General features: G+C 39.1%; 1 protein-coding gene and 1 non-coding gene across 2 annotated transcripts in view; both read right to left on the reverse strand.

Moving 5' to 3' along the window:
- The window catches only part of Il7 (interleukin 7), a 34,755-nt gene extending 29,128 nt beyond the window's left edge, over nucleotides 1-5,627 (reverse strand). The window contains exon 1 of the mRNA XM_075971462.1: nucleotides 5,021-5,627. Within this exon, the coding sequence (XP_075827577.1) occupies nucleotides 5,021-5,030 (10 nt within the window). The 5' untranslated portion in view covers nucleotides 5,031-5,627. The remainder of the gene's footprint in view (nucleotides 1-5,020) is intronic.
- A 9,278-nt stretch (nucleotides 5,628-14,905) lies between these two features.
- LOC142851503 (U6 spliceosomal RNA) lies at nucleotides 14,906-15,010 on the reverse strand. Its single transcript, XR_012910816.1, has one exon. It is a non-coding gene; the product is annotated as a U6 spliceosomal RNA (small nuclear RNA).
- Nucleotides 15,011-16,474: the final 1,464 nt, after the last annotated feature.

Genomic DNA, 16,474 nt, shown 5'->3' on the forward strand with positions numbered 1-16,474 from the left:
TGACAATTAGAGTCAACTGTCCGATCAAAAGGAATGAAATTTCAAATCACCTGGGGTAAATAATTAAGATGCAAACCAAGTGGCACCTAGAAACATTAAAGGCAATCTATTTATTCATGTGTCTGCACATCTTGCTTTCATAGTTCCATAAACTTGGTTGGGTTAATGACAGACTTACCATGCAAAATCAAATTAGCATTATAACATGTAGTGCTCAGCATTATATGTGAAGCTTCTCTATTTGTCTAAACAATGTTTCTCTAAACCCAAGGAACTGACATTGACATCAGCCTAAAGACTGTAAAGTACACCAGAAATATGTCATATATTATACTATTGTCCGATGATATTTAAAAGTCAGAAGTGTTTACCATAAATTACAATCTAAGTGACTCATTTTTTTTTTACAAGTAGAGAAAATGGGCTTGGTAGAAGTTCTGGTAACTCATAGAACCTCAACCATAGACAAAGAACTACAGGCAACTAAGGCATGCTAAGTACAGTAAGAAGCCCACACCCCTGAATTGGTTATCCATTACAAAGTCATTAGCCCTGAAAGCTTATATATACAAGTGACATTATACAGAATGAGCAGGTTGTATTTACATATTCATAAATATCTTTCTCCTCCATCTCCCTCTCTCTCCTCCTTCCCCTATATGTGTGTATGTGAATGAAATAACAAAGAAAATAAGGCCATGAATTCGAAGGAGTGTAATTGGGGTAAATTGGAGAGATTGAGGGGGGAAAAGGGAAAAAGGGAAATGATGTAATCATATTTTAATTTCAAAACCCCATAACTCATAGCTTCCCATATTTATATAAAACTAATACTTTATACTCTCAAAAAATAATCCAGAAATGGACATGAAATCTATTCAAAATTCTCCACTAAATAATTCATTTCAGATCAAAGATTATGATCCTAGGTGCTTTTAATTGGACTACTGAGCCAGGGGATGTTAGGTAAATCTATTATCTATCTATCTATCTATCTATCTATCTATCTATCTATCTATCTATCTATCTATCATTTACCTTCTTATGTATCTAACACAAATGATAATCTATTTATATATGTATAGATATAAGTATATGCTACATATTTTATTATATATAACAAGAGACCTTCAAGTTAGCCTACTCTTTGTAGCACACAAACAACAGTTGCTAAGATTAGATGTTAACCTGAGTCTTCTATTTCATTGGGATTTGATTTTAAAATGCCCACAGTCACTTGATAGCATATTATCACACTGGTATTCGGATTGAAAGCCACTTCCCCACAGTATCAAACATCTACTCTTCTCCTATTACCTTTTGCCAGCCAGGATACACACTGATCAATTATTAACACATTTTATCATATCTATATACGTTTTTATAGCAACATGCTGTTTATTTCGTCCTTGGCCTTACAAGCTTCCAATACTTAGGCTTTGGGAGGAATAGACAGAGGAAAGAGATGGGGATGTCATTTGAACTCAAAGAAGAGTGTGATGATGTTATTAATAAAGAGATTAATTTGCATCTATGCTTAAATCTTATTTCAAAGGTCTATTTTCTGTGCTTTAGTAAGTTACTTTGTTTTACTTTATAAGATTACCAGTTTTCTTCTTGATGCCAGTTTTCAATAATACTGTACTTCATCTGAACTTACAGTTCACTGGACAGCATTTTGTCAATGCTCTACAGTGTTGGCTTGGTGGAATACTTCTTGCACATGTGTGCTACATGAAAATTTCAATTATAAAACTATTCTTAAAATACAATTCATTTCCTGTAGATCCTAACAATTAAGCAAGGTAGCTATTCACAGACCATGGAGTCTTTAAAATATAGATAATTGGGGGTTTTATCTCGATCTGACAATGGACTAAATGACTGACTAAATTGCTGAATTGCATTTAAACTTCCTATGCCTAATCTCAAACTCTCAATGATCTCTTAATGTATCTCCCTTCTCTCTCATCTCTCAAACACTTTAACTTTTCAGATTCTATACTATAATCCAAATAGAGAAACCCTTCACATTTATATTGCCCCAGGCATAATTCCACAAACAAAAGGGCCCAAGATGCCTATCTCATAGGTTCCTGGCACTATCCTCAATCGTGTGTACTTTCTTCTGTAATTCCAGTTGTTTCTTCCAAATACATGCACAAATTAAGATTTTTCTGATGTGAGGGTGTTTCTAACACTGTTGTCTCCATGGGAATTCAATATTTGCCATATCTTGCTTCTTTTTCTTTCATAGCACACTTCTAAGCCTGAACTTCTCATTAGGTCACAGATAAGACAAACTGGAGCAACAATACAAGACATGCATTGGCTTGTAGGATTGTCTTTAAATCTCTCAAAGGGTTTGAAACTGGAGAATTTGTTTTCAGTAGGGAATATGGTTAAACCAGAATGATAGCTGTCGAAAAATTCTTGTTGGTTTTTAATGTAAGCCAAATAATACATTCGATCTCCAGCTGCTTAAGTTATGAGGTCAAAGTGAACATAAATAAATTGGCTTCTTCAGTTCATCATATCCAGTCATTTATCAGTTTCCTTAATTGTTACTTTTATTTTTTGAGATTGCAAAATAATTTTATTTCTCCCATCCATTTCATACCCCAAACCTTTCTATATGCCATTCCTTACTCTATTTCAAATTCATGACTTTCCTCATTGTTGTTATCTAAAACATAAACACTACCTGCTCAGTCTGTATAATCTTACTTGCATGTATGTTTTCCAGGCTGACCACTGGGATAAGCAGTTGGCATGCTTTTCCCTGGGGAAGACAATTTCTCCCACACTCAGCATTTTCTGGATGCTTGCAATCCTTTGTCTAGGGCTGAGGCCTTGGGGGCTTTTCCCATCCACTTTAAGGAGTGTTCATTGAATGTTCTTTTGTAAGTCTATTTAAACAAAGAATTCAGTTCTACAGCCACTTTGTGATGTTCATGCACACAGGTCATTCACATTTTACAGTGGAGAATCTGGACCCCAGAAAACAATTCCCCAAGATAGTGTTCCTAGGAGAAATCAAGATTCACATCTGACATGCTCAAGTTGACTTGTCTGGGAATCCAGCTTTCAGCTACTCAATGAACTTCCTATAACTGCATGTACAGATAGTCAAAAGAAGTAAAAAAAAAAAACATTTTCTTCTGCATGAACATCACCAAGGTACTTCCTGATGAATCTCTGAAACTATAGCATCTGGTTCCATTTCAAGGAAAACAGTAACTATTTGGACATAGAATAAAGTTATTTGTCAAGAATCAGGATAAAAACACTTCATCCCTGTGGGCTATGCACACTGGTTCTATGAAAGAACTTTCCATTTTTATTTTAGATGTATACGCAGTGATGTGAAATTTCTAATTCTCCTTTAGAGCTCTTGAAGCTTCCTACTCATTCCTAGTCATTCTGTGTTTCTCATGATTTCGCTTTATTAGCAAATAAAATGTATAATAAAATTCTTAAGTGAGGCAGCACAACTGCAGGTCAAACAGTGAATCTTCATTTACTTACTGCCCAAAAAAGCAGGGTAGAAAGAAAGACCAGCATAGCACACAGCCTAAATGGAGCTTAAGCTCCTTCCTAGGGGATGCATTTTGGAACAAAAATGAAGAAATCCACTCACTTTAACTCAAGAATTAAACATTTTCATATTCTGTTTACTCACACCTTATGATGCTTGACTAATGTGGACAGGAAATTAAGCCTCCATATTTAAATTATACACCTTTGCTTTCTTTTGTCCTTTTATCTTCCCAGATCATACGTTAGTCAAGGGTTAAAGTCAGGAGTGAAAATAAGCGATTTCAGAACCAGGGGCATTGTAAAGGAAACAGGGACACGTTTTCTGGTTGTAATTAAATTCCTGGACGGGACGGCACCCTCACCAAGAGTACTTCCATGCTTCCTTGCATAGTCTCTCCGGTCTCCACACCTCTTATTTGGTTTCTGACAACTACTCCATTATGCCCAGTTCCTTGTTCTCTAATACCTAAAGGATGGAAAATCATAGGACTCAAAGGAGTGGCCTGGAAAAAAAACGACACAGAGCTTCGGAAGGAAGAGCACTGGGCAGGCTCCCTGCTCCGGCACCCTAGCAGGTTCTAGGAAGTATTTACTGGAAAACATTTCCTCGAGTAGATCCTCTCTCCTCACATTCCATTCTGTTCTCATCTATGCTTTTTTCAGCATTTGTTTATTTATTTTAGTTCTAGCTACAAGTGGATTCCAGCCACTGTCAATTCTGCTTTTGTCCATTTTAGGTCCTTACTTATTTCAAGCAAATGCAAACCTGTTAGACTGATCAAGGTGCTAAGAATTTGTACTCAAAGATACTTATAGTCCTATCTCCCTTTTGTAGCAAATATGTAGAGGGGGGTGGGAATCCGGCTTTTTACAATTCCCAGCCGCAGGACTTGTGTTCCCAGCAAATAACGCAACATACAGCCTGGGTCGGAAACTCCCAGAATTACTGAGGGGAGAAGAGGGGGTTTTCCAGTGATCTGTCCTTTAGGGTTTAAAAGCGCATCCTCGGGAGCGACTCTTTCATTCTGCATGAAGTTGTGAGCTACCAGAGCCCAGGGACTCCCTGAACATAGGCAGCCTGTGAGTAACTTTGCGCTGTCAGGAAACGGGGAAGGGCTGCTTGGGCATGTCGCTGACTAGGGACAGAGTGTGACTGTTAGCCACTGACTACTGAGACCTGATGCAGGCGGCCACCGCGGGGCGACTCCTGCTCTGAGTCTCGGTCTGGGGATCGAAAGCCGGAGTCAGGAAGGGCTCCACCCCGCCTACCCCGGGCTGTACGCCCAGGTGCCAATGTCTCTGGGCCACCGAGCTCAGCGCGGGTAGTAGTTGACCATGGGAGAGGCCGTGCTCCCAGCCGGTCCAAAGTGCAAGGCCGGGCTATTCCCGGACGTGCGGGGGCGGGTTGCGCGTCCCGGAGTGTCCCAGAGTCCCCGGCGCGCTAGGCGCACCTACGTGCGCACCGGAGAGCAGCGCTTACCATAGAACATGGTCTGCGGGAGGTGGGTGTAGTCATGATGACTGGGACTGCAGCAGGAGCGAGCTCTCAACACCCATAATCACGCCCTGGACCCCGGTCATCCGCCGAGTGGCCGCACGCCGGTACTGGCCAGGACAGTCTCGGCAGCTGGCTCCTCTCACCCACGCCGCGCCTAGTCCATCCATCCCAGGAGAGGCCGCATGCATCACCCGCTGGCCAGGCGCTCTGACTTTGCCATAACTTCCGTAGGCTCTGCCGGCAGAGTAGGCAGGGTACTTTCAGTTTCTACTTTGCGCTGGGTCTTCAGGTTCAATGTTTGGGTTTTATACCCCTAGCGTCTTCCCCATGCACCTGGACCAGGATCAGTGGTCGCTGCAAATTTCGAAAGTACCTCAGGAGAAGCCAGCTGGCCTTCTGGATCAGAGAGATTCGGCTAAAAGGCTTTCCAAATGACTTCTAACCGCTTTGGCAAGCCTGGGAGACTGGGAGCTAAAACCACTGGTTGATAATATGTCCACAGAAGCCGCAAAAGTGCAGCAGTATCAAGGCTCGCTATTGCAAGTCAGTTCCACTGAGGAGGCGTCGCTGCTTCTGCCGCTGATGTGGCGGACGTTGCCAAGTCATCTTAAAAAAAAAAAAAAAAAAGGAAGTGAAGAACGATTAAGAGGGTCACGCCCTCTGCCCCTCCAAGCTCTCTAACTAGTTTCTTTCCTTCTTGTCTTCTGTGCAATGCACCTGCTCAGGTGGGACTTTAAGGAAAAATAATTCTTGTGAGCTCACCTAGTATAGTTGGTCAGTGGTATTTTAGAAAATTAAAACTCGTTAGGTAGGGGACGTAGAAGTTACTCATAGTAATTGCTAACTAACCCCCACAGTTGCTTTTACCTGACATGACTAATAAACTATCAATCTTGATTGCTTTATTCAAAAAAAAATTTTTTTGTAGTAGGTGTGAGTCACCAAGGTGATTCCTAATTTACTGCTGTTTCTCATAAGCAGCAGAGACCTTGCTCAGGTGAAGGTGGGTAGAGCAAACCAACAGCAGGAAAGATCAGAGATCTTGCTGATGGTTTTCATTTGTCTAGCATCTGATCTATGCCAGTACTGTGCTGAACATTTTACGTGTACTGTGGCATCTGAAGCTTTCTGTGAGGCATACCATTTTCTTATCTGCAGTTCAAAGACAGATGTGGGAACAGAGGCTTCCTTGAACAGAGCTATGTTAACACAGTTGGCCTAATTAGGACAAAATCCTCCTGCAGGCTGGCTTCAAAGTCTCCTTCCATCCTCCCCTGTGTAAGAAAAGTCCATGAATCCTGCAGTGTCGACACCAGGATACTTAGAAGGAAGGTGATTTTGGAGTGCTGGGTAAGCCCTAGTCTTTAAGGAATCTTGGGAAGGTTTCTGGAGTTTGTGGTTCCTAAACTGACATCTGAACAAAGGAGCTGGTACAGAGAGAGCTTCAAACTCTCTTGTGGTATAACAGTGAAAAGACGCAGAGGGGAAGGAGTGAGAAGGGACCCGCTCTGTGCTAGAGTGTGAAATGAAGAGGTTCAAACCGGGCGCTTGGCTGTGCCTGCTGCTGGTACTCTTGTTCACATTCAATCTGTAGACCCGCGCTATTAGTGCTCTGCCGGAATTAACGTTACCAGGTGGCTGCAGAGGCTGGTTAGGGAGGTTTCCACAGTGTCTCTGGTTTCATCCTCTCATAGCATCGGGGAATTTGAGAGCACGTATCATTTTTATTAACCTAAAATTTTTATTGATTATTTGGAAATTTCACATAATACACCCTGATCGCCCTTCCTTGTCACTGTTCCCTGTTTCTGCATTCCTTCATGAGTTGGGCCCTGTTCTTTTGGGTCCTGACTGATCTTCACTGCAGCCTTTCCTCCCTGCTCCCCAGACAGCTCCCCTCCACTGAGGCGGTTTACCTGGGATATGACTAGAATTCAATATTGCTGTGGGACAAGAACTATGCCGGTGAGAAAATGCTTTAAGGAAGGACAATAAAGATGTCCACAAAAGCAGGCAGAGAAATCAAGGAAAACAGGGGAGAGATGGCAAATGAAATCAGGAAACCAGGCCGAGTGGGAAAACTCACGCACTTCCAAAAATGTCACTGAAACTTCGGAAGTAGAAAAAGAAGAGGTTGCAGCGACTGTTAAAGATTAATTCCATAAACATGCCCAGGTCTGTGATAAAAATACGCAACTCCCTGGCCCTGGGGTTGAAGCAGTAACAAGCTGCTCTTGTTCTGAGAGCCGCCCCCTGCCCTCTTATGCTGTTGGGCTTTCGGGGGTAGAGTCAAAGAATGTCTATCAACAATGAACCAAAGGGGAAATCCTTTTCCTTCCTGGTGCAGTCACCAGAAAGACGGACAGAACAAGACTGGTTTGTAGGCAAATCCTGAGGAGAAGGAGGTGAAAACAGAGGGCCAGGAGAGGAAAATCACTTTTTTTTTTAATAGGATTCTGTCTGTTCCTAAGTGTTAAGAGTGTCTTCTGAAGAAAATATTATGAAAGCATTTGGAATTTTAAAGGTTATTTTTAATGAACACTATTGAACCATATCATATTATGGGAGGATTCCAAGAAAATTGTCATTTTGAAAGAATCAATACAGATTCCTAAATCAGTTGTTTGCTTTATAGTGTAGACTGAACATACTGATGGGCAAGAATAACTGTTTTATGAAGTTTTAGAATATTGATGATGAAATAAGTGAAGCAGGAAGCCAGGCCTGGTGGTGCAGACCTGTAATCTCAGCCACTAAAGAGTCAAAGGCAGGAGAAATAAATTTTCAGTTCCTGCTTTGTAAAATTAGTGAGACCATGTCTTTAAAAATAACAGAGTGAAAATAGGGCTGGGGATATAGCTCCAATATTGAGGGTTTGTTTAATTTGCATGAACTCCTAGGCTCCCTCCCCAATATCATAAGAAGAAGGAGGAGAAGAAGAGAAGAAATAAGACAGTTATAAAAAAATGGTTAACACTGAGTAATAGGAAATACTAAAATAAATGATAGGATGCTGACTTAAGAGAGAAAATTATTAAGGTTAGCAAATGTCTTTTTAACTTTTACACTTTACAATCATTAATCAAATAGTCAATTATTAATCTCTCTGTTGCCCAGGCCTGCCTTGAACGGGCACTCTCTCTTTAAGCCTCCTGACTATTGAGATTCTATGCATATACCAACATTCACAGTGAAAATTTACTTTTTTGACTAATTATCTATACTCATTTTCTTGACCATGTAGGACATCTATCTATCTATCTATCTATCTATCTATCTATCTATCTATCTATCTATCTATCTACCTACCTACCTACCTACCTACCTATCTATCTATCTATCTATCTATCTATCTATCTATCTATCTATCTATCTATCTACCTACCTATCTGCATATCTGTGCTCTATGAGATCTAAACTCTTATGTTGTTCAAGGGCATTTGCTGAAGTTTCTATGACTTAATATTTGAGGCAAAAAGATTAAAATAGTAAATATTTCAAACACACACAGATGCATAGCTTCTGGAACCTATGTTTTGTTTTTTTTGGTTGTTGTTTTTGTTTGTTTGTTTGTTTGTTTTTTCGAGACAGGATTTCTCTGTGTAGCTTTGGTGCCTGTCCTGGAACTAGCTCTTGTAGATCAGGCTGGCCTCAAACTCAGTGAGATCCGCATGCCTCTTCTGCTTCCCGATTGCTGGGATAAAAGGCGTGAATCACCACTGCTTGACTGGGACCTATGTGCTGAGAGATCCATTTTTGGTCTACTGTTATGGCCATAGATAATTTAAATTATCTTGTATCTGGACAAGGAGACTCTTTACTTTTTCTTGAGCTTCATGAATTTAGAGACTGAATTGACGATGCTCACATGAATAGCAATGAATGTCTTTAAGGTGGTTTTATATGGAAAAAGAAATGATGTCAAATGTGTCATTTAAAAACTCAGTGTGTTATGAGAAAAAAAAAGTGAGACACTATTTTAACCAGGGAGTAAAAGAGTCTAAGACCATTTTATTGTGAAATGAGTGTATAAGAGTACTAATCCACCCTTTCAAGAGGAAAACTGCAATAATTTCCTGACCTATAATTTTAAATCAGATATGAGCTTTATGTATTTGCACAGAATGAATTTTGGACATTAGAAAATGGTATTTGTGCCTCTATTTATGTGTCAAAACTTTTTCTTGTTACATTCCTGAATAAATCATAAATTGACAATGCTACTACATTTAGATTTGATAATATTCAGTTTGGAATTTCTAATCATAGTCATAACCAGAACATATTTGTTCTTTACATCACTTGTGAGATTCAGCTAGTTTTATCAGATTTTAACAATGGCACAAAAGGAGCTGTAAACTGTGTTTGCTAAAACTCTGTAAAAATATCCCATGAAACTATTCAATTTTCGGAAGCCATACTGGAGTTCGAGAATAAACATATTTAGTTAAATGGAATGAAGTCCAAGGATAGGGCCAAAGACTCTCTGCTTTGGCCACTACAAAACTGAAAAATGAATAGTTTTTTTTTTCTGAAGTTTCAGTTAGAAATGAGGAACTCAACTCTGTTGAGAAGTAAATGCAACATTTGAGGGATTGTTAGAGCCATGGGAACAAAATGAAGTTCATGAGTGTAGATGCTAAAACACTGAAGTCATAACACATGTGGGGAAAGACCTAGCGCCGCAGTCCCTGCCGAGTAAATGGGGGAACAAAATGTGTGCCCACCAACAAAGCCAACACAATGGCAGCAAAGTAAGAAAGTCAGAACTTCATAAAGCAAAGGAGGATGCATTTTCAAAATAGTAATAAGTATCTCCCAATCTACAGAGTGTGAGAAAGAGGGTAACTGGAGCACATGTCCCCTTGTTCTGCTTCGTCCTGAAGACATCCACACAAACGGAGCAGTGCAGGTCTACCTAGCGGGTATGGAAGTGAGGGAATAGAGTGGGGAAATTTTCAGAGATGTTTGGTAATGATGAAAACAGTGGCCCCAGATTTCACAAACAGACGCAGGGGAAGTTTTCAGTTTTGAGACGTGTCGAAGCATATCTGCATATTAAATGGAAAAATTAGGTTCTGCAATAGTGGGAAGAATGGACTTGAGAAACTAAACTTATCCGATACTTTTCCTACCCTCCAGCTTAATTTCAGGCTTTTATAATTTTCAACAATAGAATCTGCTATGTAACAATAGTTTTACAACACTTTGAAATATCCCCTGAACACTCAGACCCTGTAGGCATATGTATTGCTTGGTCAAGTATTGCACATGAAATATCTCCTGAACACTCAGACCCTGTAGGCATAGGTATTGCTTGGTCAAGTATTGCACATGAAATATCCCCTGAACACTCAGACCCTGTAGGCATAGGTATTGCTTGGTCAAGTATTGCACATGAAATATCTCCTGAACACTCAGACACTGTAGGCACAGGTATTGCTTGGTCAATTATTGCTCATGTTACCTTTTAGAAAGAGTTGCCATAGAGTAAGAAGTTTGTTTTACTCAGTTCGTTTGTGTGCTAATGAATATGTGATTGAGAGTTGGGGCTTTTACAATATCTGTAGATCTGGGAAGGGATTATGCCTTAAATCTCTGCCTTTTATAAGGCTAGTCAATGAAATTGTACCTAAAACAATTTTTCCTTGGAAGGAGTTTGAAGACTATAGAAAATGTGTTGCTTAAAACACTCAGTGACTTCCTTCTGCACTGCGCAGCTACTGTTTGAAGATACCGTGCCGTTGTGCACTCTCGGATAGCTGCTGCGATCCCAGTCAGTCTAGAGTCAGGAGATTGCTTCCAGAATCACATGCTATACCCATTTATGTCTGTGGGTAAATGGAGAATTTAGTTGAACAAGTCTTGACCTGCTGTGATCACAGAGATCAGAACTCTGAGTGAAGTTATGCTAATATCCAGGAATGTTAGAATCCCAACTACTGACTGGCAATTATATGCCTAAGATTCTGGTATAAGTCAGTCCTCACACTTAGCAGAAATTTAAATATTCTCTATTATGGAAGGCTATCTCATTTAAATATTTTTATTGTCATATTAGAGGTTAGATTGATTTTCTTCTCTCTTTATTACACCAGGTTTATTCCAAAATATTTATCATTACTTTAGATTCTTGGGATAATCACGACCTCTTATATGCGATGTGGATGGCAATAATGACATTAGTAAAGCAGTCTAGAGAGATATTGTACCTCCATGAGTTCTTAGGATAATCACGACCTCTTATATGTGATGTGGATGGCAATAACGACATTAGTAAAGCAGTCTAGAGAGACATTGTACCTCCATGAGTTCTTAGGTACTGCCGTCGCACCACGATATGTGTCAGTTATCCGGCACCCTAACTGCCATGGATGTAAGAACCCCAAAAAACTGAATTTTCAAGAGACAAAAATACTAAGTGATTGAAGCTTTTGTGACAGAAAATGATTTCTATAGACAGATAGTAGGGCATGACATAATGCTGAAATATTATGTCCTGTGAAGAGGTAGTTGTTTACTTTGATTTCCTGTGTCTTTAATTAAATTAGTAATTATCTTGATATTTAACTAGAAGTTTTTTAGTCATGTCTCTTCCTTTATATATGTTGTGATGTGTGTGGTGTGTGTGTGTGTGTGTGTGTGTGTGTGTGTGTGTGTGATTTGCTTCATTTAAAGTGTTAACTTGTATACCTTTCATTCTCTAAACCCTTTATTGCAATCTAGGGCTGCAGGGACGGCCATCAGGTAAATTCTTGATGTGAAAGTCTGAGAACCTGAGCTAGGGTTCATAGACAATGGTGGCCTGTGGCCAGTGCTTCTGTGATGAGAAGGGAGACAGAGACAGGAGAATCCCTTGGAAGCTTATGAGCCAGCTAGCCCGGCTGTGTACTTATGGAGACAGCAAGAGAGTGTCTCAGAAAAGGAGGAAGCCAGGCACTGACAGCTCAGGGCCTCTAGTCTCCACAAGCTCTGTCACATAGCATACCCCCCCCCACACACACACACTTACACACACACCCAAACACACACATGAAGATAAATTTTAAATAATTTGTTTGTCAAAAGTGAGGTCTCAACTTGGTGGGGCAGACTGGGCACCGGATGCAGGTTGGGGGCAGGACTGAAAAAAAGAAAAGAAATTAATATTATTATTAAAAAAGAGGAAAAATTAAAAACATCTCTTTGATGGTAATTTTAAACTAAACCAGATTACTAAATTTCTAAAACAAATTTTATGAATATTTGAAGCCATTTACCAAAAACAAATATTTTGCTTTTTTTATAATCATCTACTTGTTTTATGTGAGCTTTTATATACCTATCTTCTGGTTTATTTACACAACTGTATGTCCTAAAATTAGACCAAAACAATTAAACAGCAAATAAATCAAACATTATTGTGTGCACTGGTTTATTGAACAGGCAAGAATAATCCAAAGCCCACGACTACAGGCATTTGCCAGCGCTAGCCCTTTTTTAAACCGATGATTCTGAAAATAAAGCCTAAATGTAACGAAACCAAATAAAAAACAACAAAATAGAGAATTCTTAAGAACTTAAAAAGAAAAAATAACTAAAAAAAAAGTTCTTAGTATCTATGAAACCGTTGACGTCAGTCTAGTTAAATTCTCAGTTTTGTAGCTGGTATTTCAATCTGGGCAGGAGCTACAGCATTCTTTTATGACTTTAATAGTCCCAGGATCATTTTTAAAATCTTTTGTCTTATTGACCTGGATTAGATTTGGTACAATTATTTCTTTATTATTATTATTTTAAATAAGATCTTTGTTGAATTTCAACTTGCCAAAAGAGATAAACTCCATGACAAACCCGTTCTTGAAAGCAAATCTTTTTTTTTTTTTTTTTGGTTTTTCGAGACAAGGTTTCTCTGTGGCTTTGGAGCCTGTCCTGGAACTAGCTCTGTAGACCAGGCTGGCCTCGAACTCACAGAGATCCGCCTGCCTCTGCCTCTCGAGTGCTGGGATTAAAGGCGTGCGCCACCACCAGCTGGCCTGGGTCAGGACAATCTTTACCCAACAAGAATGAGAACATCTTCCCCGTGGGTTCGGGGTAGACCACCTGAGCACACGGAGCAAATCTTTTTAGTGTCTGTCTTCTAGCTATTTCCCTTCTTGAGGCACAGCTAATTCAATGCAGCATATCAGCAGATGGAATTAACTGGAACTTTGCTTCCCCATGGAAAAACAGCAACTTAAACAATAATGCATTTCTGAGGGACCCTCTTCTCCAGGCTCTGGTCTCCCCTACTTCCACTGAGGTGCAGAAACAGGCTCTCTGTACTCTTCTTGTGCTGATAGTGCTTAGCAATAAAGACCACACAGCAAGGACACACACTGTTGATGTTACACCTTTCACTGGCCTGTGAATTTCTTGACAACTCTAAATATACCATAACTATACAAGAGACTTCAGTTATCTTGTGTTTCGTTTATCAGGTTCATTTCTCTGTTTGGGAATAAAGATGGACTATCATTTGCCTGTCCTTTCTGGCCCTTTGAATTCAACACAGCTAACCAAATAACACTATGTGCCATGCAATACTCCAGGTGAGCAACTACTCATTGTACAATAAAAAAAATAAATTCTGCTTGATTATATTCACTTAAGGGTTAAATATTGCAACAAAATTTAACCACAGAATCAATGTAGGCCCCATTTATCTTTAATTTATAGATTAAGTAATATTAAAGGCAAAAAATGTCAAAGTGCTCACAAAATTTCTGTGAATTCCCTATGATTTAGATTTTCAGGTTGCACTTTTTAAATTTTCACTATTTAAAATGTGAAACCTTATTACCTTGATTTAATGAACATTCTGATACCATATTGCACATCACCCCCATAAAAGTATATATTAACCCAAAGAAGATCACATTCCATATAACGGTTTCACAGTCTGCTGTGTTTGGCCATCAGTCTCCAGATTGCTGCTTCATGTTGAATTCTGGTCTTATTTGAAAGAATCCACATAATAAAAGTGGATCTCAGTATGCCCATTACATTGGACTTCGGTTTTTGTTAGGGTTTATTACTAGACTCTTCTGTCATATACTGGTTTTTTCACTTAATTTTCATGAAGTCATAACTTTCTTCCTCTGGAAATATTGGCTTTATCTCAATTACTTATATTCTGTTGTACATAATCACTTATATTTAACACTTGATGCTTATGCAGCTCTTATAGAATATAAATACAAATAGTATTTGAAACCATAACTTCTAAGGGAAGTTGAAATTATGTTTAACATTTTTATTTATTTCTTGTAGCATCCTCCAAAAGACATATGTAATATGAAAATGCTCTATTCTAAAGTGACTTAAATGACAATATTCCCTTTAATGGTTATTTAATCAGTTGCATGATTGGGCTCTTTTGTTTCAAACATACTTATTTAAAATGTGAGTTACACAGAAACGCAGGCAGCAGAAGTTTTGTGTGAAAAGTTCCTCCTGCTTTGCATTTTTAAGCCCAATTTGCAAATACTTCTCCATATGTGAATATAAATATCTTTTTTGTGACTAGCTATATGACTTGTAGAGGACCAAGAATTTTTAAACTAACACTTTATTTACAGATCAGTTAGTTTAGATACAGTCTTGCAAATCGTGTTTGATGCTGTTTTTTTTTTTACATGATTTTACTCAACATGAATGAAGCATGTTATTCTTTTTTGAGTCCCTACCCTTCATTTCTATTAATGTCACATTCCTAAACTATTCCAATTTTATACTTCTAATTTTTTTCTTTATGTTTTTCTCTCTGCCTGTCCACTATGATGTTTCCATTTGGCAGGGCTGCTTTTATCACCGTACTTCAATGATGCCCTTTCTTTTTTTTTTTTTTTAAATATGGAACGCTTCACGAATTTGCGTGTCATCCTTGCGCAGGGGCCATGCTAATCTTCTCTGTATCGTTCCAATTTTAGTATATGTGCTGCCGAAGCGTGCCCTTTCTACGTCACATGATCCACCCTGATGTCTTTAACCACAGCCTTACATGTAAGCTACCTTCTGCATTTCCAGGTTAGTCATCCATGGGTGGTTCCAATGAGCTAGGGTGTGTTATGCCTAGACATCCCAGAGAGTTCCAAAGCTAACCACATACAAACATGCACTCTGCCGATCTCCTTCTCCACACTCTATACCCTCCCCGAGTGTGTACTTCAGCTCCAGTTAAAACCCTGGTTCTAAACAAGGAAACAGTCAAAGAAACTCCTCTAGCCTCTGATAGCCACTATTTGCTGGTACCATCCTTTCTCATTAACTGTTGCTGCCTTGGACTAGGTTTTCGTCTAGCTATCTAAATATAAAACTTATATTTTTTTTGAGAAATCACCATACAAATATCCAAAGGGATAAGTTTGCACTCTCACCAGCAATGCAGGAGTGTTCCCCTTACCCCAATTCTCTCCAGCATAATCTGTCATCAATGCTTTTGATTTTAGCCATTCTGACAGGTATAAGATGGAATTTCAGAGTTGTTTTGATTTGCATTTTTCTGACGGCTAAGGATGTTGAGCATTTACTTAGGTGTCTTTCAACCTTTTGAGATTTGTCTGTTGAGAGCTCTCTGTTTAGGTCTGTACTTCATTTTTTAATTGGACTATTTGTTCTTTTGATGTCTTTGCATATTTTGGAGATCAATCCTCTGCCCTATGTGGGGTTGGTGAAGATATTTTCCCATTCTGTAGGCTACTGTGCTACCTCAAGAACCAACAATACCACTTTGGGTTACATATACAAAGGAAGCTCATTCATACCACAAGGACATGTGCTCAACTATGTTCATAGCAACATTATATGTAATAGCCACAATCTGGAAACAACCTACATATAACCAGAGACTGCTCTTTCCTTCCTGGCCACTCAGTCCTGAATAATCATACAGAAATTATATTAATTACAATGCTGCTAGTGTGGGAAGTCCTTCTGTCTATGTGTTGCTTTTATTGTTAATGAATAAAGAACTGGCTTGGCCTATAGCATAGGAAAAGGAGGATGAAGTCAGAGAGACATCATGGAGCTGCCAGAGTCAGACATGCTGAAACCTGGTAAGCCACTGTCATGTGGTGATACACAGATTAATGGAGATGGGTTAAATTAAATTATAAGAGTTAGCCAATAAGAAGCTAGAGCTAATGGGCCTAGCAGTGTTTTAATCTATATAGTTTCTGTGTGGTTACTTTGGTTCTGGGCGGAGGAAGAACAAGTGGCTCATCTTCAAACACACTGCTTTGCCAATAGTGTAGGCATACTCCTGGCTAACTCTTATATTTCAAATTAATTCATTTCTATTAATCTATGAATTTCCATGAGGCTGTGGCCTAATTTGAGGTTTTCTGGCATCTTTCTCCTTTAGCAGCAACATGGCATATCCTTGACTCTGCCTACTTTCTCTATCTATCTTTGTTT

This window comes from Microtus pennsylvanicus, chromosome 5, assembly GCF_037038515.1.
Source record: "Microtus pennsylvanicus isolate mMicPen1 chromosome 5, mMicPen1.hap1, whole genome shotgun sequence".
Classification (NCBI taxonomy): domain Eukaryota; kingdom Metazoa; phylum Chordata; class Mammalia; order Rodentia; family Cricetidae; genus Microtus; species Microtus pennsylvanicus.